At 37.4% G+C, this 25,612-nt stretch overlaps 1 protein-coding gene across 1 annotated transcript; it reads left to right on the top strand.

Moving 5' to 3' along the window:
* Positions 1-2,351: 2,351 nt before the first annotated feature.
* On the top strand, positions 2,352-21,467 carry LOC104525966 (solute carrier family 12 member 2-like). Its single transcript, XM_010169278.2, has 10 exons — positions 2,352-2,483; positions 7,336-7,455; positions 9,295-9,370; positions 9,976-10,071; positions 11,882-12,021; positions 13,609-13,719; positions 16,793-16,901; positions 17,342-17,469; positions 17,555-17,639; positions 21,313-21,467. The coding sequence occupies exons 1-10, from the start codon at positions 2,352-2,354 to the stop codon at positions 21,465-21,467; spliced, it is 1,152 nt and encodes a 383-aa protein (XP_010167580.2).
* Positions 21,468-25,612: the final 4,145 nt, after the last annotated feature.

Raw genomic sequence — 25,612 nt, 5'->3', positions numbered from 1 at the left:
TGAGAGCTATTGCAAAACATGAATCGAGAGCTGGCCATGCTAGTTCTTAGTTTCCTTACTAACTCATGATAACCCAATCACCATCCTTATCCCAGCAGAGGATTCGTGAGGAAGAACTACAGCTGCATGCAATATTTAAAGTTCAGGTGTACTACATATTTATTTATTTATGATTTACTCATTACAGATTTTTTTTTTTGTGGTTTTTTAATCTTTTCTCTTCAACTGTTACTGTATATAACAAGGTGATAGTTTTCTGAAAGTGTTTGGGGTAGGCCAGAAAGAGTTCTTTCAAGGGTCATGAGGGATGTAGACAGCATTTTTTTACATTATTCCTTTGGTTTCATAGGCATTCAGTTTCAGTTGTGTTAATATACAGTTCTTAGGACTAACAAGATTCTTCTGCATCCTTTGACAGGTCTAAATAGCAAATTGCCTTTTTTTAGTAACTTGTTTCAGTCAGGTTTGGATGTTGATATTTACTGTATAGGTCTGAGGTTTTAATGGGAGGGAGGCTTAGGTGAATTCATTGTTGCATAAATGAAAGCAATAAGGATATCTAACAAAGTTTTATGGCTAACACTTCTGAAACAGGTCAGTATAGAGAAGAAAATAACTGTTTGTCAATAACAGTATTGCTAGTGTTACAGGTTTACAAAATAGATTGTGCATGCCAGTACTGACTGTTCTTTGAGTGTTACATAGGGTAAGGTATTTTAAAAGTAATTACCTACAATGATTACTGTAGCCTTCTAGAGCTGTTTATTTCCCTTACAAAAAACACTTGAAAATTGTCAGACTGGGCAGAGGTGTTTTTCAGACTTAGTATTAAAAACTCACTGTAATTTGTTGTTAGTCTGCAGAGCAAAGTTAATAACCGTATCTCAGCCATTTTGAACAGTGGTTGGTTGAAAAAATGGTTACAAAAAATTGTCAGTGTCACCAGATCAAATCAGACTGGTGAGAACTTATTTTTCCTCTTGCATATTTAAGTACTGAAATACTTTGTAGTCTCAGTCAGACAATAAAATTTGAGACTTTTCTTGGTAAAGTGTTCATCGCAGGACACTCTTGTGTCCCTGGACAACAGTATACTTAAAACTGTTCCGTAGAGATTTAGACATTTTGGAAAGGAAACTCAGTGCTCTTTGTTTCTTTCAAAACTGGTTAGATAAAAGCATTAAAAACATAAAAACAGCTTATCAAAGACCCTTAGGCACAAACTGTGAATTTTATGAATGCAAACATTATGCTGCAAAAGCTGTTTTTAAAGAACGGATGTGTTTGATACAGTTTAGTGTCCTACAGTCAATATTTAATAGATGGCTTATTCTTTGGTAGTTGTGGTGGGTTGACCCTGGCTAGATGCCAGGTGCCCACCAGAGCCCACTCTATCACTCCCCCTCCTCAATGGGATGGGGAGAAAAAGAAAACAAAAGGCTCGTGGGTAGAGATAAGGACAGAGAGAGATCACTCACCAATTACTGGCACAGGCAAAACACCCCTATGTCCCTCCCTGCTACCAAAACCTTGCCACGCAAACCCGATCCAGTAGTACAGTAGTAGTACAGTATCACGCTTAAATGTATTTGTACTAGTGCCAACTGCAGAAGTTGTTACTGTTGTGTCAGAGGTTAACACCTATGACAGCAGGATTATTCTGCGCAGTACAATACATCTAGCACTTCTTAGATGTTTTATTCCAAACGTTAGAAATGTCATAGGTGAGGTAGGAGGAAGAATCCAAAAGTTAATTCCAGAAGGGAAACTGAAAGGCTTGCTCATTCAAGCAAAAATTTGTAGTCTTTAAAAATTATGGGAAGTGTTACCATCTGCTAGGGCAAAACATGTAGTAATTCTGCTGCTGTTTGATAACTTTCTTGAATCTGTAACTTTTATTTTATCTGCACTCTCACTAAAGTATGTTTGAATTAGAAAAGCAAACTGAAATGTTCATAAGCTTTTATGTATTGTATGTTTTGAGCTGTGCTAACTCTGAAAATCTTCCGTACTGTCACGTTTTGTACTTGAGTAGCCGTAGCCTTAGCTGTATGCAGCTACAGAGTTTGGCCATGTAGTAGTATAATCTCTACAAGTAACAATTCTTCCACTGGTGAGACAGCTGATATGCTACATCTGGATCAATACATTTTACTGGTTGCTTCATTCCACAAAAAGGAATTTCTCAAAAATGATGTTGCTTATAAAGTTAACCTTTGGGAGTTAGAAATGAGAGTAACCATTGTTATGGTAAGGTGTAGTGAGCAGCTTGGCAATAACACTGGAAGCTGCAGTGAAGGAGTGAAGGTGCAAGTCTCTCGTTCTTCTGAAGAAGGATTCCACTGTCCGTGATGATTGCTGCAAACATATCTAACCACGGAGCTTCTAGCAGGCAAAATCATGATCCTGTTGCTGAGACTTCAACTGCAGCTGGTTGGGGACAGAGACTCATTGCTGTACAGAATTGTTCTGCTGGTACCTCTGTTGGTGAAGGGTAGTTCTCGGGCAGCTTCCCTTGTTTCCTGTCCTCAGAAAGCATTTAGAGTGATGAGCGCCGAGCTCAGTAATGGAGTATGTAAGTACAAAGCAGTTTTAAATGTAAGCAGCTCTTCTCTTGATTCAATGTAGTGGAATGCCATTTTTGTATTTCCTTGCAGAAACTGGAGCTTGAGAAGATGAGGCTCTTGATTTTCTTTTAACATTTTGATAGTATTATCTATTTAAACCAACTTCAGTACTGAATCCTACTAAGACAAGAAAATGCTACTGTTGAGAAGCCTTTCTAATGAATTTGTATGAGGAGAAGCCCATACTATATGGCATGTGCTGAACCATAACTGGTCAAACTTAAGAGATGGAAAAAGAGCAGTTAAGTGCTCTAAACTCAGATGCTGCTTTGGCCTCCTCTCTTCACACAAGAGTAATGGCAGTAGGAAGAGTTAGCTAAAGAATTTATTACTTGGGACATGCCAAATCAGGCAGACTGCAAAGAAAGCAGTCTCCATGGAGAACTACCATGTAGTCTTAGGTACAAACTTACTGGTTGTCTTGCCCTTTGCTTTGAGCTTCCATGCTGTGATACTTGAAAAGAAGCAAGAGCGGAAGAGTTCATGTGTGTTTATTCTGGTATCACCTCATACAGTTCAGCATAGCCTTAGTATGTTGCCTTTAAGATGAGCTCTAGATAAGTTCACCACAAATAGATGTGCTACACCACTGTTGAGCTCTGAGTAAAACTGAATAGCGGTTTTTACTGATGCACCAGTGTGTTTCAAGCTGTGTGTGAAAAATTGTGGATCTCTTCTGGCTGACAAGTCTTTCCTTATTACTAATCCATTTCTAATAAATGTGGAGGCTATTCACAGTTGACACAAATAACTTATTGTTATAATCCAGTGCTGGAGATGAAATAGTAGATTATCTGTATTTTTCAGTGCACTGTGATACAGCAATGGAAATTTCTGTGTAGGAACAGAACTTAACTGTTTCTTGGCTAAATTCCTGTCAGTGTATGATAGAATTGTCAACATATATCTTACTTTTCCTTTAACAGGGCAAGTGAACACCAATAACTGAGTATTCTTTGGACTGATTAGATAACAGACAATAATTTGATTTAAAAGTTATGTTAATAAGAGCATTTCTGATCTGAAATGCTAAAACCTTCTCTTTTCCCCCTTTTGTTACACCACCTCCAAATCCACAGTGTGTTGGTGTTTCTCACTGTTTATTAAGATCTTAATCATATATGTATTACTGTTCTAAAATAGTACTAGTGCATTTTTTCCGTTCAGTATGTGACTTTGAGTAGAACCATTATTTTCTCATGAGGAAAAGCATGAAAAATACTACAGTTGCTTTATTTACAGCTGAGACCACAGTGGTGCTTTCTTAATCTCACATTAAAGGGCTGAACTTGGAGCCTTGCGTAGTGGAATTCTTTTGTGCCCACACTTCGTAATATCTGTTCTCCCTCGTGCTTTATCGGGCACCCACCAGCACTGATAACCAGCAGTAATCTTTCCGTTATTACATTTTTTGCATGTGCTTCAAATTCTTTTCCTAAGAAATATTGCATAGTGTGGAGAGGAAAGACATACCAAACAAAACTTCTTGTGTTCTTAGTGTGCATATCTTGGAGCTGATCTGGCAGCTGATAACTTGGGATACCAGTTGTGAGCTATTATCTCCTTCCCAGAATATAAAAGGCTGAGCTATGGGCTTGTTTGAGCACTACAGTAAAATGCGTAGCTATCACATGATGGCTGAAGTTGGAAGTGACTTCTGGAAGTCGTCTTGTAGATGTGTGCAGGTTCTACCAGTATGTGGCCAGCCATGGATATATGCTAAAGTATATGATTGTCTCTTAACACTAGATACTAGGATATTCTCCATCTTCTCTCAAAACCTAAATGTACAGTAAATGAAAACTTCTAGCTTGTTTAAAAAAAAAGAAGTGGTGTGATGCGGTATTACAGTGTTAACTACTTTAGTCATAACTAATGTTTCAGTATTTTAGGACATGAAGATACATATTTCTTCTAGCCCTTCCTTGATCCTCTCTGATCAGACTTTTCAAAGAACAATTTTATTGTTTCTTGTTTAAGACATGACATGCATTTTTGTAATACCAGGAGATGGTATCAGTTGTTGTCAGTTTTCTTGGCCAGAGCATAAAAACTGCTTAGATAATATAAATGTGAATCCCTTTATGCAACACTTTAAAACTGAGTTTGTTGCAAGTATAATGTTATGCTTTTCTATGAGAAAGAAGAATGGATTTTATATGAAAGAATAATAATACACAGTTATACTGTTGCATGCTTGATTGGAGGCTTTGTCATAGTTGTGAACATGTTTATTAATCTGTCCTTTGTTTTAATGTATCTTTATTTTTTTCCTCCCCACTTCTGAAGGTGGGTGGGGGAAAAGTGGGGAGAAATTTCTGGTAAGTGCTGCTGGAAATAGCAGAATCTGATGAGTGAAACATGAATACCTAGAAAGAGTTTTCTAGGAGAGTCTTCTGAAGGACAGGTACTCAAGGATGTCAGAGCAAGGCAGTATATAGGTGCATTCTTTTCTGTCATAGGCTTCACGTGTGTCCGAGTTGGGTGAGGAGCCTGATTAGAGGTCTTCCATTTCCTCACTTGTGGTTTAGGCAGGTCAGCATAGGCTCAGCAGAGGAGTGGCTTGTAGCTGTATGTATTAAATTAAAACTAGTTAATTGTTATTCTACTTCTTGATGTAGAGATGCTAGAATTAGTTCTATCTAAAATCTTAAAAACAGCAGCATGGTAATTCTCTTTTTTGGTCGTCACTGTTCTTCTTGCTGCTCTAAATGGATCACACATCACCTTTTGCTTGGTTTGGTTTAAGTTTGAGTGCCTGAATGCAAATAATCAGCAAATCAATAGATTAATCTGGTCAAAGGCTGTGCAGATCTCCCAAGAAGTTACAGCCATTAGTTCTCTTCTATCCAGAAGAGCTGCAATTCAGCAAACCACGTAATTCCAAGTTATGTTTCTTTTTATTGTAGAATCATAGAATAGTTGATTTGGAGGGGACCTCTAAAAGTCATCTTGTTCAACCCCCCTGCAGTGAGCAGGGACATCTTCAACTTTTCCTCTGTTTAATGTATATAACACATTATAAACATATATACACACATACATATAGAAATATATATGTGTATATAACACATAGATATCTACTTTTTTTTTTAATTCCTTGTGGAGACAAGAAAACCTACTGTTTAAGAAAGCTGTTAAAGGTAATGCTGTGCAAACTGATCACGATTCTGCCTATTGGTGGAAAGCTTATGCTATACTGGATCTCCTGACGTGTTGCAGGTACATCTGTTTTTATGAGAATTTTATAGTGCAGAGTCAATGAGAAAAGCACTGACATGAATCTCTGCTGATGACCTTCAGATGAGGTTGACAGTCTGATGGTTTTTTTACCCTGTATGTTTAATGCTGATTGTAGGGGATATGGATGACTCCATTCATAAGTGATGGTTCTATAAATTTCTTCTGGACTCTGTGCTGATGGTATATTTGGTATTAATGTATCAGGAGGAGGAGAAATATAATAAAATATCTCACATAAAACTTTCTTAGTGTGTCCCTTCAGCATGGAACATACTTCTTGAAAGCATAATTTGGGTCCCGTGTCTCTGTGTCTTAGCGAATGGGAGTTTTTCCCTTTACTTCATTGGGACTGAAGGTCTAATTGCTTGAATGTTTTCTAAGCCCTCTGGGATGCAGGCTGCTTCACAAATACTGCTTGAGCTGGTTTGTTGAATAGTATTCTCTGAATGGTATTCAGGATCTTCCAGTATATTTGTTCTTTATACTTGTTGCCTTGGATAACTAACATACTTTGCTTAGAGTGGTTCCTGTGGATTTCTTAAGAGTAATATAGGATATAAATATTTGAGTTTAAATGCTTAGGTGTGTGCCCAGCTTGGTGAAACAAAACTGCGTCTTGCAAACACACAAGTATGTGTATATACACATATATTTTTAAATATATATCAAACAGTTATGATTTCTGCATTGAGAGATCATATTTCTGAGAGTTGAACATACTGAGAGTTGAATTGTAAAGAAAATCCACAAGTTGATCTTTGTCGGTGGGACTGATGTTTTCTGTATCTGTAATCCTTCCCTTTTAAAAAGGGAAGAGTGTTTGAGAAGAGACTTCTCTTCCTTCCTTCTTGAAATGCTGCTCTCCTACCCTCCTTTCTAGCAGCATCACTTTACGGTGAATAGTAGAGTAGTTTCCAGGGAAGTGAATAATTTACTTTCTGAAAAAGTGATCAAATGGCAGCTAAGTCTGAGGCTACAGGAAACACTATAGTGGAGATCAGTAACTTGTGGTAGAGCAGTGTATGCTTTCAGATTGAGAAATAAAACTTCCTGTGCTGTAGAAGTTGCTGCATTTTAAATTTTTAGCTCTTATTCTAAAACACCAGATATTTGTTTCTTAGGGCTGTAGAATTGATTCTTAAAAATATTTACTACTCTCACTGCTAACAGTTAACTCTGGCTGAAGCAGTATACCTAAGTCATCTGTGTAAGTTTGTTTTATATTCTTTGAAATCTGTGAGATGTGCCTCATGCATGGAGCATAAAGGAAAAGCTTAAAACTTCTGCCATGTCATTCTTTAATTTTTCTGTTTGCACAAGTAGAAAGGTTGTTTGGTTTTTTGTTGTTGTTGTGGTTTGTTTTGGGGGGTTTTTTTTTGTTTGCTTGGGTTTTTTTACAATGTGAGTATGAAATGCCTTCTCTACTGTAACAACCACATAAAAGAAACTTTCCCCCACCCCCCAGGAACCCTTTGAAGATGGCTATGCAAATGGTGAGGAAGGCACACCAGCTGGTGAAGCAGCTGCGACTTACACACCGGATAGCAAAGGAGTGGTCAAGTTTGGCTGGATAAAAGGTGTATTGGTAAGTTTGATGTAGTGTAGTTCAGTTTCTTACAGATACACTCCTTCTAATAACCTTTTTGAGAGGGATTGTGATAGTGTTGTATAAAGAAAAGATTACATGTATTAAAGATGTTTAAAATACTGTAACTTTAGGAAGGGCTGCACTTACCTTTACTGAATTTTAAGGAAGTAAACACTCCAGGACTTGAGGTTTTGAAGGATTATGTTTTCTTAGCACAGGTTTTACAGTTTTGAAGTTGCATGATTTCCAAGAAGGAGAAAGACTATTTAAAGTATTCATATATAGTAGGAAAAACTACACATGAATCTTAAGTGAAAAATACAAGTGGGGAGAATGCAGTTAATGTGTGTTCACTTTGGATCTATAAAATTTTGGACTGAAGTGTTAGAAAACTTGTTTTTTATTTCTTTATTTTTAGAGAAGCAAAAAAAAATACTGCGTTGAGGAGAGTACATACCTGTATTTGGCAATACTTGATCAGGCTTAAGTATTTAAGTTTTGTTGAACCTGTTACAATAAATCATCGCCTAAGCTGTGGAAGTCTTTAATGCTAAATACAGTATAGTCATGATGGAAAAAACTGAGTTGGTCCCTATTCGAAGTAGTGAAAAATTAAGGGTGATATATGTTTTATTACAAGTACATATTAGTTTCATTTTTAATATTTTGACAAAGAGAAACCATGATTAATATGTGTTCTCCAAAACTATAAGAATTTATAGTGGTGGCTGCAAATGCAACATTTGGTTAAAACATGCTGAACTTGAGCATTCAGAATACCTAACTCTAGTTCAGCAAGCTTCCACTGTGTATCAGCAACGTTCTTAAAAGTCTTGAAGTAGCCATATTCTTTATCTTGGGAGAAGGAGAGTGCCTGTGGTAGCTGTGAAGCAAGTATTTTGGACTTCTGTTGATGTACTCCAACCAAGAACAGAGTTACTCATTTTAAAGGAGGTATGGCACTGACTTTGAATTTCTCTAAACCCAAATTCTGTATTGAGCTATTTTTGTCAGCAACAATTGTAAGTATTAAAGAGTTACAGAAATAGATGTTGCTGACCACTTTCTTCCAAAGTCTGTTTAAAAGTTTCAGGGAGGATGATTTTCTTTTCAGTGGTTTGAAAGTTGCAGTTAGTATTTTTTAGCAGGCATAAGCTGCCTGGTTGAATATTTCCAGCTCGAGTGATTTATATTTGCAAAAGACTTTTTAAATCTCGGAAAACTTTACTTTTGTGATTTAGGGAGGTCCTTGTCTCCCTTACAGTCCTAATGACAAGCTAAACATTTTGTAGGACTGATATCATACTCCTTAGGTAAGAGACAGACCTAAGACCTGTTGTTAGTCTACAGTCTAAATTCTGTACAGTACAAACTATTTTATTGAGGACTAAGAGTTTAAAATACAAGGATAAAAAAAAATAAGCACCCTCCCCAAGTCCTATTAGTGCAGCTGTGTTGTAAGATACAGAAGTTCCAGGACTGGGAAGTTGTGGGGGTTTTGTTTTCTATTTTTTTAAAGAATAAATTATTTAGTAGGGTGTTGCTTTAGTGGATTTTTTGGGGAGTGGGCGTTTGTGGGTGATCTGAACTGGGGTTGTAGACCTCGCAATCTTATGTTCAGAGTATTAACTTTAAATCGTAGTTGAGTTCCTTTTTATTATTTTTAATCAAACCTAAACTTATCTAATTAAGAATCTGTTCTTGTGAAATGATTTGAAAAGTGGTGAGGAAAGACTGCAAGATAATTTTGACAACATTAAAAACAGAAATGAAAAATTAGTGAAAGTGACTGCAGATGTAAAACCTAACCTATGTAAAATTTCTTTTTTATCTTAGGTACGATGCATGTTAAATATTTGGGGTGTGATGCTCTTCATCAGACTGTCATGGATTGTAGGACAAGCTGGGATAGGTATGTGTGCTAATGCTGTAATTTTATTTCAGTGACTTTTAAATGTGATCTGAAAGAGGTGTTGATTCTGACCTTAAACCTTAAACAGGAGTAAAAAATGACCTTAATATTTCTATATTGTAAGGTAATTTACCCTTATCAAAAACTTTAAGCACTATAAACTTAGACTTTTTAATTTAGCTATAAGGTATGTAATCTAAAATTGACATTTGTAAATCTTCAGTGAACTGTAGAGATAAACTTCTGATTTGTGGCTATTAAAATCTGCATATACACTGCATAGTACATAATTTTCTTGCAAGGCTTAACTTAGTATGGGACTGCAAAAAATCTCTTATCTGCAAGAGGCATGTGTTTGCTTCAAGCTCTAGGATACAAATCTTACACTGCTGGTTAAAGAGAACATTTATCCAGTTTTGTTTGTATCCTGGAAACTTCTCCCTACAAAAGGGGAGTGAAGAAGCCTTTTGCTTGAATGTGCAGGACCACACATGATAAATTTGTGTTGTATTTGCAAGACTAATTCTTGAAACCAAGTTAAGTTGAAGACTTGTACGTTTTAATACTGCTGGACTTAGACCTTTTTCCCCCTCTTTTTCCAAAAGGTCTGTCTGTCTTGGTTATTGGAATGGCCACTGTTGTGACAACTATTACAGGACTGTCTACTTCAGCAATAGCGACGAATGGGTTTGTAAGAGGAGGTAAATTATCTTCTATAAAGCTTTTAAAGCTTCATCACTCTGAAGTGTACACCTTAAGGATGGAACCTCTGATTTATTTTCCATTTTTTTAGCATCAGGGTAAAAACAGTATGGATGAAATGCAGGGAAGAGGTAGTTTTCTGAGTAACAGTCTTCCCTAAGTTCTGTATTTGACTAAGCAATCATGTAATTAATGAAAAGTCAATAATTAGCCTACTAATTTGATTTGACTAGTGGCTTGCTTTTCCACTGTTAAAGAAGCATTATCTATTCTTAACTTATTGCAATACAAGCATTTTTAGAGACACATATCCAGGAATTAATAGGGTCTTAATATTATTCTACATCTGCACTGGTTGGTTAGGAGTGTGTATGTGTCCTGGTATGTTCATGTCCTGAAATAAAACTTACTAATGAAAAAATATGTCCTATAAAAGGATAAGCTATATCTATATTAGAGCTTACAAAAGGACATATTATTGTTCTATTTTTTTTACATACAAAAGGAATTCTCTGAACTCTTGATTTCATCTCCAGCTTTCTTGAGGGTGATGGTTTTCATTCTGTTTCATGGTTTATGTGCCGTTGTCAGCAGTTCCTACAAAATAGTGCTGTGTTGGTACCTTTGACTTGCTCAAACTGTTTCATAACATTACAAGACTACTACTAGTAGAAAAAGTGGTAGAATTAAAATAGAAGCTTATAAAATTCTCTTGATTAAGAATGAAGAGAAAAACCTTACTATTACAAAGTAAACAGACTCCATGGGAAGGATCAGCTAGGATTTGTAGCATTATGTCAAGCTTAGTTTCTAAATGCCCTTTCTATTTTTAAATTGCTTTATACATATCAGATTTTCCTCTTCTTATGAGAGCCACAAACTTTTTTAGAGTCACTCTTGCAAAATAGTACTTAATTAGAAAACTTCAAGTGCTGAATGGGAACAACTGTAGAATAAAATCACAGTTGTTCCTCTGAAAATCTTACATTACAGTAATATTTTTCTTACGTTGACATTCTCATTTGCAAAGTATGTCAAAGCTGGGCACCTACGTATGTTTTGCACAAAAACTGTAATGCAGTGAAATTAAGGATTTCATGTTGCAAATTTTTAATATGCACTCAGTTACTTCAGACTGGAGGATTTTGTTCCTTTTAGAAAGCTTAGCCTTAAATTGGAGGAGTATGCCTTTGCTATATTTAAAAAAAAATTTATTTTCTTCTCTAATGCTATACTCAGTTTTCCATTTGTCACTGGGTTTGAGATGCTGTGTTTATCAAGCCCAAAACATACAAATAGGTTCTGAAAAACAGAATGATCATGTTATTTGTTTTGGGAGTCCTATTGGAAGGCAGAAAATTCCCTTAATGACAGAGCTTTAAGAAACAGGTCATGAGGTTTGGAACTTGAGTGGATTTATTACAGTCTACTTTGCCAGTTTCTTCAGCTATAGCTCATGAAAATGTGTAATCGTAGAACTATGAACAGATGCTTGGAGTAGTGCAAAATAAAAAGTCCAGTAATACTGGTGCTTGTGTTTTACAGTTTGTTTTTTAACCATAGAACTGGTTGCATAGCTGAATAATATGATGAGGTGCATGAGTTATGTGGTTATTTCCAACTGGTATCTTAAAAAATTGAAATTCAGCATGCCTGTTGTTAAAATATCAAGATTTGGGTTATTTTCTAATATGTCAGGGAAGATGCAAGAACTAGTAGCATCTTGTTTGTGTAAACTTTAAATTGCTGATGACTGTTATTCTTAGGCTTTTTCGTGTAGTGGGGTTTTTTGTCTTTGTTTTCTTTCAGGAGGAGCATATTACTTAATTTCCAGGAGTCTGGGACCAGAGTTTGGTGGCGCCATTGGTCTGATTTTTGCATTTGCCAATGCTGTTGCAGTAGCAATGTATGTTGTTGGCTTTGCAGAGACAGTTGTGGAGCTGCTCAAGGTATATGGCTGATAGTGGTTATAATGGATACAGTGTCCTTTATGCAAGTCTGAGCAGTCATCTTATCATGGAATTATGGAATGGCTTGGGTTGGAAGGCACCTTTAGAGGTCATCTAATGCAACCTCCTTGCGTGGGCAGAGACATCTTCAATGACATCAGGTTGCTCAGAGCCCTATCCAATCTGACCTTGAAGGTTTCCAGGGATGGGGCTTCTACCACCTCTCTGGGCAACCAGTTCCAGCATTTCGCCACCCTCATTGTAAAAAAATTTTGCCTTATATCTAGTCTAAATCTCCCCTCTTTTAGTTTAAAACCAGTACCCCTTGTCCTATTGCTACAGGCCCTGCTAAAAAGTTTGTCCCCATCTTTATTATAGGCCCCCTTTAAGTATTGAAAGGCCACAATAAGGTCTCCCTGGAGCCTTCTCTTCTCCAGGCTGAACAAACCCAACTCTCTCAGCCTGTCCTCATAGGAGAGGTGCTCCAGCTCTCAGATCATTTTTGTGGCCCTCCTCTGAACCTGCTCCAATAGGTCCATGTCTTTCTTGTGCTGAGGACTCAGAGCTGGATGCAGAACTCTAGGTGGGGTCTTACCAGAGCAGAGCAGAGTAGAGGGGGAGAATCCCCTCCCTCGACCTGCTGGCCACGCTTCTCTTGATGCAGCCCAGGATACGGTTATTGGCCTTCTGGGCTGCAAGTGCACATTGCCAGCTTATGTCCCGCTTCTCATCCACCAGCAGCCCCAAGTCCTTCCCTGCAGGGCAGCTCTAGGTCCCTTTATCTCTCAGCCTGTCCTGATACCAGGGGTTGCCCTGTCCAGCTCAAAGGTGTGGAATCAGGTACAAGATTACTACTGATATATCAATAAAATACTAATGTAATTCAGTAACTTTCTGGTGAAAAAACAAGTTGCCATTGGTGCCAAATGGAAATTTGCCATGCTGTTTTATCTTCCAGAAAAAATAAAACGTATGATTTGTGGTAAAGTCCAAGCTGGTAAGAGTGGCAGTACAGATAAATGATGCAGAATCATAAGCTGTTAATGCTGAGATCCTTATTAGTGAACTGTTTCTTGTAAAGTCATAGTCATTTCCTATTAAGCTGACTTTCAGAGGAGTTCTGCTTACTGAAACCAATTACTTAAGTTAAACACAGCCCATTATTATTTGTCTGTTGGGTTTTTTATTAAATGTAATACTAAGAAGAACTTTTTGTAGATAGGAAGAAGTTTGGAATATGTTAAAAGAAATAAGTAATAGTGAACAACAAGTAAAATACATGTATAAATGCTAGATGGTAGCAGTTACCTTGCTGATTAATCTAATTCTCTGGCAGTTGAAGACAGGCCTCTCTCTCTGGGGGTGGGCTGTGAATAGGAATGATCACTTCACTTAGAACACTCAGTGATGTAAAACAAGGCAAAAAAACAAGTTACTTGTGCCCATACGGAGAATTTAAAATGAGTAAATTTGTGGTATAGAGGCTAACTCAATTAAATTACAATCAATTAAATGCTGTTCTGCAGTAGGGAAGATAAGTACTTGATAAAAGTATATGACTGTGTATTTGTTTGTTTGTTTTGTTAGGAAAATGGAACGTTGATGGTTGATGAAATGAATGATATCAGAATCATAGGGGCTATCACAGTGGTTATATTGCTGGGTATTTCCATTGCTGGAATGGAATGGGAAGCAAAAGTAAGGAACTTCTTTTTTCTCTGCTTCATAATTTTGATTCCATTTTGTACCTCAGCCATTTGATTTCTTGTTAGTATCTTTAGTGCATGTAGTATTGCATGCATGGCATGTTAGAAGTCAGTGGGCAGTTTTTATGTCATAGGTCTCTGTCTAGCAGTAGCATGTGCAGGTCCGGACAGCGTTTCAAACCTTAGACCAGCTTGTTCTGGAAGCTTAAGCATATATGAGAACCTAAAACCTGGGATTTTCTACACTTAAAGACACTGTCAAGTAGGTTAAAGGTATTACCCTTTTCTGGGCAACTGCAGCAGAACAGGAAAAGGTAAGAGCATTAGCATGAGAATTTTCTCTTACTGGGAACTTCAAATGAGCAATTGTGGATGGAACATACAGGGCTGGAGCTGGAGCCAGTCTAAAGTTGTGTAGTTTCTGCTAACTCAAAACCAGTGTTACTCCCTTTCACTGCCCTCTGGTTTTGTTTGCACTTGGAAACAGTGAGACTGCGTGATGCTGTCAGCAGGCCCAGCATTGAGGAGGGTTGAGAATATTTCTGGTGATGCATGTGTAGGAGGGGGAACCTACTTTCCTCTTCTTGTGGCTGCATGGTTATAGCTAAGCTCTGATTGTGGAAACAAACATGTTTCAGAACCTGGGATACCCTAATATAGAGCTTACCTTTTTTATTTTTCTGCTCTGCATTACTAGGCAGTTTAACTTGCTCGCTGTTGCCTGCACCTGGTAGACTTTTTCTGAATATATGTCCACAGTGTACTCAAAAATAATTGAGAAGAGCCTCACTTGGTCTTCCTTCCTATTTGATATTTGGTTCACAATAGCTCTTATTTTTCTGCAGTGAGAGGCAACTGCAGGAGCTTCTTCATTTAAGTGTTTTAACAGTTTCTTATGCTCCTGCATCAAGATGAAGATGATTTTCATAATAAAAATTAGATGTTTTTTTTCTCATTGTTACTTCCAGCCGTAGAAATAGGGGTCGTAGGAAAAGGAAGTGAACACCAAGTACCTTACTTGACACTACCACAGGGAGAAAAGAATCTACAGAAACTGACTTTGGCATGTACTTCTAAATTGAACAGCGCACTTCTGTAAAAATTGTTTACCTTCCTCAGGTAGTCCTTAACTGTTGGTAACTTAAATTTGTAATGATATCTTTATGCACCTGACTTCAAAAAATACTGTCTTCTTTAATCCCAACCATTTAGTTTTTCCTTGGAATGGATTAGTTGCTATTAACCCTCTGGCCACTGTCACTTAGTCACAAGAAATACCTTGCTTTCGCTCTGTAGTGTGAGCAGTTCTATAACAATAGCTTGCATAAAAATACCCCTGTTGTTTAATGTTTCTGTATCACAGCTGAACTGTGGTACCACTGCAGCGTCATCCTTATTAGGAAATAGGTAGCTTTCAAAAACCCTGTGTTCAGTGTGAAAATCAAGACTTGTTGGCTTGGTTTCTGCATCATGGAAGAAGGCAAGAAGGAGCTATGGTAAGCAACTGAACCTGTCAAACAAGCAGACCATGTGGGTTAACATACAGCTTAGCACAGCAAAACACTAATACTTCCCTCTTGATTAAAGTATCTATTACGTTCTCCTATGGATTCCCCGTAACTTAGAGAATGCCTTTGAAAATGGGACAAGGGGAATCTGTAATAATGCCTTTGAAGTAGATCTAAATGTAAGAGAGACTGAGATTCTGGGGAAGCCTGCTTAAAAAATGACTTCTCAGAGTTTGTGATCTCTTACAACTCAGCTCCTTGTGTTAGAAGCCTATCCTTTGTCTGAGACTTTTGAATGTGAGGAAGATACTCAGAAAATGCTCTTAGCTTCAGGGAGAAGCCTAGGCTTGTTACTGGATAAATCCACTTGTAGCAGATGCTCTGGAGTAACTTTGTTTTCAATTCTCTGAGCTTATGGAAGATTTCTGTAAGCATCCAGCTGCATCCTTATGCCTCCACCTATTCTCTACACTTGGCAAAGGAGAGATTAAATATGATGCACACACTGATTTCTTCAGGTGGTCTTCTAACTCTGCTCTTGGCTGGCATGCTCTGCTTATTGCTGCACTACCCTATTTTCTTGCAAGGCTGCGTGAATTGAAAACTTTGTTCTATAACAATCAGCAATGCCACAGTGCTATTGCATATTAAGTTCTGATCCTAGACCTGGAAAAAAAAAAAGTCAAACTACGAATAACTTCCCCTGAGCCACTGGCATATGCCTTTATAAGGAATCAAATAAACAGAAAAGATAATAGGGCAGTGTGGTTGCTTATTTAAAGATAAAAGTTGAACCACCTCTTCAGTGACTAGATTTATCCTTACTCACATTTTTGAGGTATTTGGGTGATTTAAAGTACTTCTTGTTCCAAGGGTAGGGTTTATAATAGTTTTATTGAACAGTGGGTGAAAATCTAGGTTGTAATGAAACAAGAAAACCAGAAATCAACAAGTTATTGTGGTAGGCTGCTGCCCTGTTATTTTTCTTTTTTTTCTTTTTTTTTTTCTTTTTTTCATAAATAAGGGTTGAGAACATGAGAATATAACAAATTTATCTAGTCCATTGCCTAAAAATAGCAAAAGAGCTGTTTGATTCCTGATGTAATAAAATTCTTAGTAAAGTAAATATCACATACTGAAGTGTAAGGCAGAGTTTTATGATCATGGTTAATAAGACAATACTGTTAGTATTTGTGTGCATTTAGCTCTTTTCTTGTGAATTTCTTCAATCTACTCAAATCCATTCCTTCTGGAAGGGTTAAAGAGAAAATAATTCTTTTAATTATTTTATGTTTAGAAGTATAACTTCGAGGGGCATGGTAATAACAAATTCTCTTTTGTATAAACATTAAACTTACAAACTATTCCTATTTCTTTATTCAAAATTCTGGTACATGTTGTCTCCAGCTTGCCTTTTTTATTGGTGGAAAACATACTGAGAAGACTTAAGCTGAATTTGGAATCAAGTAAATATTAACATTTTAGAACACAACACTGAAGGTTGAAACTGTGAAAAAGAACAAGTTCTTCTGTCTGACTGCAGTCATTATGTTTCAGGCACAGATAGTCTTACTGGTGATCCTCATACTTGCTATTGGAGACTTTGTCATAGGAACATTTATTCCTTTGGATAGCAAGAAGCCTAAAGGTTTCTTTGGTTATAAAGGTATGTTGGAACAGTTAATATTGTAAACAATATATTTGCAAAGAGGAGACATGCTGTCATAATTAAGCTAAACATCTGAAATAGCTTATAGTCCTTTTTAACTATAGAGATGTCTTTTCCTGATTCTTTCAAACTTCTGCAGTTTTGTTCCTTAAAGCTATGGGGCCAGAATTTGGTCCTGCCTGCTTAATATGGATTATTTTGAATTTAAAAAAGATGGATGATACTGTAAGTACCTTTTCTGATTTTAAAGGTGATTTAAGTTTACTGTGCTGACTTTTATTTCGAGTTGAAGTGATGAGTTAGTATTTAGTGTTCTACACTTAATGTTAAGGTCGTGTCTATGACTTTCAGCTTTTTCATGTAGCTAATAATGGCTGGAATGGGCTAATACTGTAGCTTCTGTATTAATATTGATAAACATAAATCTCTTTCTACAGCTGAAATATTTATGGAGAATTTTGGACCAGATTTCCGACACGAGGAAACTTTCTTTTCTGTATTTGCTATTTTCTTCCCTGCTGCAACTGGCATACTTGCTGGTGCAAATATCTCAGGTGATCTTGCGGTGAGTAGTGAATTGGCAAATTTTGTTCACAAACATTGAGTGTACATTTATTTGTCATCACTGTCCACTGACATTTTTCTTTCAGGATCCTCAGTCAGCCATACCTAAAGGAACGCTGTTGGCCATCTTAATTACTACATTGGTTTACGTAGGAATTGCAGTATCTGTAGGTAAATAGAGAATGTTTTATGTTTAACTTTATCCTTTCACATTCATTCTGAGGGTGTGTCTTGATATAATTTATGTAATTCATTATGTAAAGTCATTATGTAATTGACTTTCATGCATGGGAAAGTAATAGCCAGAGGTTTGTAATTTTTATTGTTGGAGGTTCAACTTTCAGCTGGTTTTAAAATTTCCTAAAATGAGTAATATTTTTTGAAGACTAGCTGCATCAGACTAAAGATGACAAAAGACTTCATATGGATATTTCCTAGTTCGTTGCAGTTATTTATGCTAAAAGGTTTACAGTTTAGCAGAGGGATAATCCCTGGATTAGAAAAGTCCATTTTCTGAAAATTCTCACTGAAGAAACACCTGTATTGGTTTGAAGATGTTAATAGTCAGCTACTTATCTGAATTAAATTGTGGGATGATCAAACATCAGTTTGGTGAGGATGCATGAGCAGTATTCCACAGTAGAGGGAAGAGTGAGTAGTACCTTTATCTGGCCAGCCCACTTTCAGAAGTGTTGTCATGTTCAGAAACGTTCTGAGGGGAAACAGTCATAGACTGGTCTCAGTCTTGTCTAAACTCTCTTCCCAGTCTACCCCACCCCACAATGTTGTGAAATTCTCTGTAGAAGTTTACTTGGGATTTGATGTTCTCTGTCAGTTTTGCTCTAGAGCAGCAATGTTCAACCAGGTTTTTCCCACCCATAAAATAATGCTATTCTAGGAGCCTTAAGGTAAGATTCAAATGGTATCATTGCTTCCCTGTGATTGGAAAAGTTTTTATTCTTGTCACATAAATTAGTTTCTGGCAGCAGTAATCCATTTTCTTATATGAAAGACCTTGTCTTATCTTAGCAGTGCTGCCTTTTGAATGAAATTCTCACTTCTAGCAGTACCATTGATCATACCACTAACAATACTTCCTTTCCAAAGATACCTATCTTGCTAGTCTGCCTCTGTTGGCTAGCACTGTACTAAAGCTCTGCCAAATAGTTGCTCTGTAGTGATTGTACTTTATGCAGCATAATGACCTACACTTATTTCCACATAGACCTCTGCTGCTGACTTCAAATACTTTAGAACTTGAACACACATGAGAGCAAAAATGCTTATTAATATTTGTTTGTTAATGGAATACTTTAATCCTCTTTCAAACATGAAAAAGTCATTTTTCATATTGCAAAATAAATGTTTTGAAAAACCAACTGAACATGAAATTGATGCATCAGAAATGTCATACCTTGGTTGCCTCCTATAACTTACACTTAGAATTCTGCTAGTTAGAAAAGGCCAGTGCTTTCGCAGAAGTCAGATTATGAGTGAAATTCAGTTTTGGTTGGGTTTTTTTTTTTTTGAGGCATTGGATCAGGAATTGGTAAAATAAAAATATTTCTGTTCTTTTCCCCACACACAGTATACCCTACCGTAGGTTTCCAGAGTACTGATAAGCAAGTCATTAAAACTTTGAAGGGGCTAGTAAATGTCACTGAGTACTCATGTCTGAAGGGGAAGAAGATGTGAATTTAGGTCAGTATTTTCATGCTCTGTAGTAAGAGGGTGAATAAACTGAGTAGAGAAGGCTTAGAAGAGGAAAATTGCTAATCCTGCTGATGCAGCTAGGCAGCCTTTTTCAAAAAGGTAACAGCTGTGAGGAGAAAGAGTGCAGTTTCCTATTTTGTCAAGGGTCTAATGCAGATGTGCAGGTGGCAGGATGCAGATTGCATGAACAACTTTGAAATATGTGTTTCACGAGTTTTGATATAAAAGAACAATATTTGTTTAAAAACAAGGGAAGCTTTAATAAAAACCCCAAACTTCTGAATAGGGTTGTGACATGCTTTCTGTACACAAAGAAGTAAAACTAATTAAAGAGAGCCTAACGGTAACTGCTTGTAGCACCAAAGAAGTTGTCTTCCAGGTGTTTTAAGTTTTTTCATAGTGCCATTGTCCCTTTCTGAAGTGCCAGCCAGTTGGATCTGAACTGTGACAAAGGGAATGAGGAAGAGGAGGGCTGTGATAGTGCACTCCAGCTATTTAGTGGGTTTCTTAAATTAATAGGTCTGCCACTGCAATCCGTTGCCAACAAATGTTATCTACAAGTAGTTCATCTAGTAAGGATATTGTCACATCCTTTATGTACTACTTGAGTGGTTGTAGCAGATGCTTGCACAATGGAAGAAACTTTCTCTTACAGAGCTTTTAATCCCATTTAAAACAGAAATACAACAAATAAAAACTCGAGCCCCTCCACATCCCCACAAGAAAAGCATAAGACAGGTGATGAACATAAGAAACTTACTGAAATTTAGCCAATTTGGCCTAATAAGTAACTAAAAAATAAATCTGAAAAGTGAAAGGATTAGGTGATGTCCACCTACCAGGACTAGGTGGTACTGTGGACTGTTAATCAAGTTCTAATTCAAGTTCTAAATCAGGTTCTCAGAAGAAATATAAATATGGTATAGGTGTTTCGGAATTCCTTTTCCCAATGAAACAGGGACAAATCACATAGATAACAGGGATTGTTATTGGAGAATCTTAAACTTAAGCTTGCAGCACATCTGTGCCCTCCTTCTTATTTTGCAAGTAAGTAATTTAGGTCCTCGGTAGTCACATGATTCAGTTCCCAGGACCTCCTTGTCAATGAAGTTCCTAAAAGACCAAATTGAGGGAATTCTATTGTCTACTACTCTGTACACTTCCCTTTTCTCTTCCCCACTCCTTACTTAGTTCCCTTTCCTGGCAGTATTGGTGGTGTGCAAACAATTTGACTACTGCAACTGTCAAACCATAGAATGTTAAAAGATACTTAGTCTGCTCTAGTTTTTGCCCTTTATGAGGGGAAAAAAAAACCAACAAAACCAACCTTGAAGTGGACTTGTGGGCTTTTAAGTACTTTTAAGTTTTTCTTAGTATTTAAGGACTAAAATGCTGTGTCTTCAGCATTTGCTTGACCGTGAAATTACAAATAATGATGGATCAATTGAAGAGAGTAGTTTAAATGATAAACAGTTATAAAATATGTGGTAGGAATGGGTCTGTGTGGCTTTGTTTTTCCCCAAGAAGCCAACTTAAAATACCACACTCATATAAGAGGTGGCTTGTTTAAGGATTGGAAAATGCCTTGCAACAGGCTTTCATGACAGAGTATTTAAATTTTTTTTAATATCTGAGTGGTATTGACTGGAAAAGAAATGACTGGAACACTGTGCACACCTGTCTACATACATCTGTACGCAGACTGCAAAAAGGATTCCTCTAGGAAAATTGTCAAAAAGAGAAACTATAAAATCAATTGATGGGGCATAATACTAACTTCAATTAAAGAGCTGTGTGGAAACCCATGATTCAGAGAAATGATATGTTGAGCTAAACTTTGGCGAGTCTATTGACGTTGTTTTCCTCTGTGCTAAGACTTTCCTTTTCTTATCAGACTTGAATTTATAAAAAAACTGAGGATCATCTCAGGCAAGACAGCAATTAGTTTGTATTTGTTCTTTGTAGTAAACATGTGTTTAATACTGAAACATATTAAAAATATAAATGCCATATTTTAATGTTGCTCTCTAAGAATATGCATACATGAAAAGAGAATTGAGCTTGATGCACGTCCTTAAGTTCAGGTCCAGTTTGTTGTTAATGCCTTTTTTTGTGATTGTGTCCACTGTAGGTTCCTGTGTTGTTCGAGATGCCACAGGGAACATTAATAATACCATTGTCACCGAGCTGACAAACTGCACTACTGCAGCTTGCAAATTAAACTATGATTTCTCATCCTGTCAGACAGGGTGTCAGTATGGGCTGATGAACAATTTCCAGGTATAAAACTTTCTCCTAAATCTGTTTATTGGCTTTTGTGTTCTTACTTTGAATTGCATGTTAAGAAAAACAATAGGGTAAAATGCTTATCTCCATCAATATAAGGTTTATCTGGAATAGTTAAGTTGTACACTCTAGCTAGTATGTAGAAAAACGACATAACTGTGTTAAACTTACGAGTATATTATATATAAGTAAATATTTATGCATACATATTTACTCTTCTTCTGAGTAAACTGCTTAGGTTAGGTGGTGGGACTGCAACATTCTTTAGATATCTGAATGTTGTCACTTAGTGATGTGGACAGAAGTACTCATCATTCAGTAATGATGCATAGTAATCATAGGTAGCCTCTCAATAACTTTTTCCTTAATTTTTTAAGTTTCTTAGAAAATACACTGACTTTTAAAAAATGTTTTATGTATTTCTCAGTGTCCTCTTTAGTGGTAAGAATGTCAGGAAGTTTCTCAAAATCTGATGTTACTGTAATTTAAAAATCCTCTACAAATCATGGGGTAATTCGTAGTCTTAAACTTGTACTTCACAGATAATTGGAATGTCCGTGAACTATTGGTAAGACTTTGAAAGAAACAAAGGAAAACCTACTTATTACTGATGGATTTAACCTTGCTTTGTGGTAGTCCATCTTTGCCCAAAATTTTTCTAGTAGTCATGCAAAAATGTGCCTAGAGATTAAGCTGAAATCCACTAACGCAAAACATGTCTGGCTTGTGGTTTTGGTCAGAAGTACATATGCTCCTTACGTGTACTACTTACACATTAGGTTGACAGCCTTTCCTGCAAAGCTGAGTAGAAAAGCTTTCTTGTACGTGCTGAAATAATGTTGCTGTGCAGACCGTTCAATTAGATTAAAATACTAGTGCAAAATTTATAGTGCAATAATTTGAGTTTTTGTGTGGTGTTACTTTGTCCTGGTTCAGAATAAGTCTGTATTTAGAAACACTTCAGAATTGCTCTTGTGGGATTAATTATTCTGCAGAATCTGATTACTTTCCTCATTTGTTTAAGCTCAAAAGAATCCAGTATATCATTAAATGTACAGCTGAGGATAGTGTAGAACTGTTTTCCTCTGGTTGTATCTTCTTCATTAAGTCATAACTCTGATAAGGTTGCTTACCATAAATGTTGCTTGTACTTCTATTAAGTTAAGCAATGATGTTCTAATTTCTTACCATTAAGTCTAAAGAGTACTTTTGTCTCACAAATTCTTCTTGCTTCCCTCCGTGGAAAAACTAGTGGGTTCCAAATAGTAAAAATCCTTTCCAAAGCCAGGGGCTGCACAGAGAATGCAGTGCCCCCATACACCCCCCTTTTTATTGGGGTTTTGAAAACTTCATCGTGGAGACTGCACATCATCTCTGGGGAACCTGCTGCAGTGCTTAGTCACCTTCTCTGTGGACTTTTGGTTTTGTAATACTCACTTGGACTGTCCCTTGCTGTTTGTTTTTTTTTCTCATCTTCACAGCTTTTGCTGTGCACCTCTGAGAAGAGTCTGATTCTGTCTTCTCAGAAGATGTCAGAAGGAAATTATTTGCATGGGAGGCTGCCTGCCTATAGATAAATTATTGTCTGTTTTCTAACTGAACTCCCCTCAACTTAGTAGCTCTGAATGGTAGCTGTAAGGAGAGATTTATTTTTTTTATATGGAAGGCATGGGGTGTGTGTGGGAAGCTCCAAGCTTATGTACCTTTCAAGCTCTTCATACAAATGTAACTTCTTTCTGTAGGTTAAATATCTGAGAGCAAATACTTCACACACATAGATTAATCCCTAAAGTGAATGGAGATTTTTGTATTTGTCTTACAGGTTGTAAGCATGCAGGCTTTCAGGTAGAAAGTCCCAGCTTAGTTGTGTACCACTTTGGTACACTTTGTGCTGCGTTCAATTCTTCTGGCAAAGAATTGATTTGAAGTTAGTGATTAGGCAGCTCAGGTTTTGAATATGTTTGGGCAGCAAATGGATGACTTGTAGTAAGATTTACCTATGGAAAGCTTAGATGATGCTAAGAAACTTAGAACAGCTAGTGATACAGGCTTAGTCAGATTTGCATAGAAAGACCATCTTTAGTTTCTGTTGTAGTCAATACAAATCAATTACAGGTCCTCGCTGGCTCCAGAAACTTCTCTGCTCCCGGTCAGTGACATTTCTGTGCCCAGGCTGTCACCTGGCAGACAAGTGACTTCAGAAACTTATTTTGGGCTCTATAGCCTCAGCCTGGAACTTTCCTAGAATAAGTTACAGCTGTGGGTAGTTTAAATGCAGAATTTGGTCAGTTTTGGATGAACGTTAAAAGTAGCATGAAACTCCATTCCAGAAACAGTGTAAAAGTTCTGCTAAAACATTCCTCCTACAAAGGAAAGCAGCTGTAAAACATCTGAAAAAATTAGGGGAAGGGGGAGTTGAACAATACTTTGTCCATATTCATAACAAAAATCAAACTTTTAAGAAACTGTTACTTGTTTTCATGTGGCTTTTTTTTCTGTTCCACAATGGCTGGACCAAAGAAATGAAGCTGCAGTTAAAATATGATACTTAGTTATCCCAAATGTTTGAAATTTTAAGAAACTGTCTAAACAGTAAATGCAAAGCAAACATGAGTCCCTTGTCTGCAGTAACTATACATTTATCTCACCGCACCAGTGGTAACAGGTCAGTTCTTACTAGATATCTCTCCTTTCAATTCTGTGTGTTCTTTCAAGGATGAAAATTACAGTGCTAGAGTGCACTGCATAGGTGGGCTCCTTGGTTTCGTGGTCGTGTTTGCATTATGGTGTGTTTGTTGAGGGGGTAAGGGAAGGGTGTTTAACACCTTACTAGTTCTGCTGGAACTGGTTCCCCTTTTGTTCCCCTAGCTGAGAAGAAGCTTCTTAATGTCTGTTACATTAGTAACCTGAGTTGTAACTTTCTAGCTTTTTAAAATGGACAAACATTATCTGCATACATCTTACTCAGATTTCTCTCAAATTCATAAAACAGATGTAATGTTCAAAAATAGATGGTGTAAATAAACTGAGGCAGTTAACAGAACCTAGAAGAAGAATTTAAAATCTGAATAGACTGGAAGAACTAAATTTCAAGAAGTTGAAGTGTAGTAAAGTGGTGTCAGAGACAGCAGCAAGTTGGGCAGTAGTGTTGATCTGCTCGAGCGTAGGAAAGCTCTACAGAGGGATCTGGACAGGCTGGATTGATGGGCTGAGGCCAGTGGCATGAAGTTCAACAAGCCCAATTGCGAGGTCTTGCACTTGGGTCCCAAAACCCCCATGCAACATCACAGCCTTGGGGAAGAGTGGCTGGAGAGCTGCCTGGCAGAGAAGGACCTGGGACTATTGGTCAGTAGGTGGCTGAACATGAGCAGCAGTGTGCCCAGGTGGCCAAGAATGCCAGTGGCATCCTGGCCTGTATCAAAAATAATGTGGCCAGCAGGACTAGGGATGTGATCCTCCCCCTGTGCTCTTGGCACTGGTGAGGCTGCACCTTGAGTACTGTGTTCAGTTTTGGGCCCCTCACTACAGGAAAGACATTGAGTTGCTGGAGCGTGTCCAAAGAAGGGCAGCGAAGCTGGTGAAGGGTCTGGAGAGCAGGTCTTATGAGGAGCAGCTGAGGGAACTGGGATTGTTTAGCCTGGGGAAAAGGAGGCTGAGGGGAGGCCTTATCGCTTTCTACAACTACCTGAAAGGAGGCTGTAGAGAGGTGGGGATCAGTTTCTTCTCTTGGGTAACAAGCAATACAATGAGAGGAAATGTCCTCAAGCTGCACAAGGGGAGGTTTAAGTTGGATATTAGGAAAAAGTTCTTCACCAAAAGGGTAGTCAAGCATTGGAACAGGCTGCCCTGGGAGGTGGTGCAGTACCTTCCCTGAATTTATTTAAAAGACGGGTAGACGAGGTGCTTAGAGACATGATTTAGAGGTGTTAGAGGTAGAATTGATAGTCAGGTTTATGTTTGGACTCAGTGATCTCAAAGGTCTTTTCCAACCACTATGATTGTGTGATTCTGTGAAAGTGAAGACCTTGAAATAAGGATGTTTTCAATTGGATGGGAAGGAAAGTGATGGAGACTTGTACACAGATTCTGTCCATAAAAAGTCCTTCCAGAGAAGATTGGTCAAGCCATCCTTGGAGGGGAAAAAA

Source organism: Antrostomus carolinensis, unplaced genomic scaffold, assembly GCF_000700745.2.
Source record: "Antrostomus carolinensis isolate BGI_N321 unplaced genomic scaffold, ASM70074v2 scaffold14050, whole genome shotgun sequence".
NCBI lineage: Eukaryota > Metazoa > Chordata > Aves > Caprimulgiformes > Caprimulgidae > Antrostomus > Antrostomus carolinensis.
The sequence above is the reverse complement of the archived record's forward strand: the minus strand, read 5'-3'. Positions and strand labels throughout refer to the sequence as shown.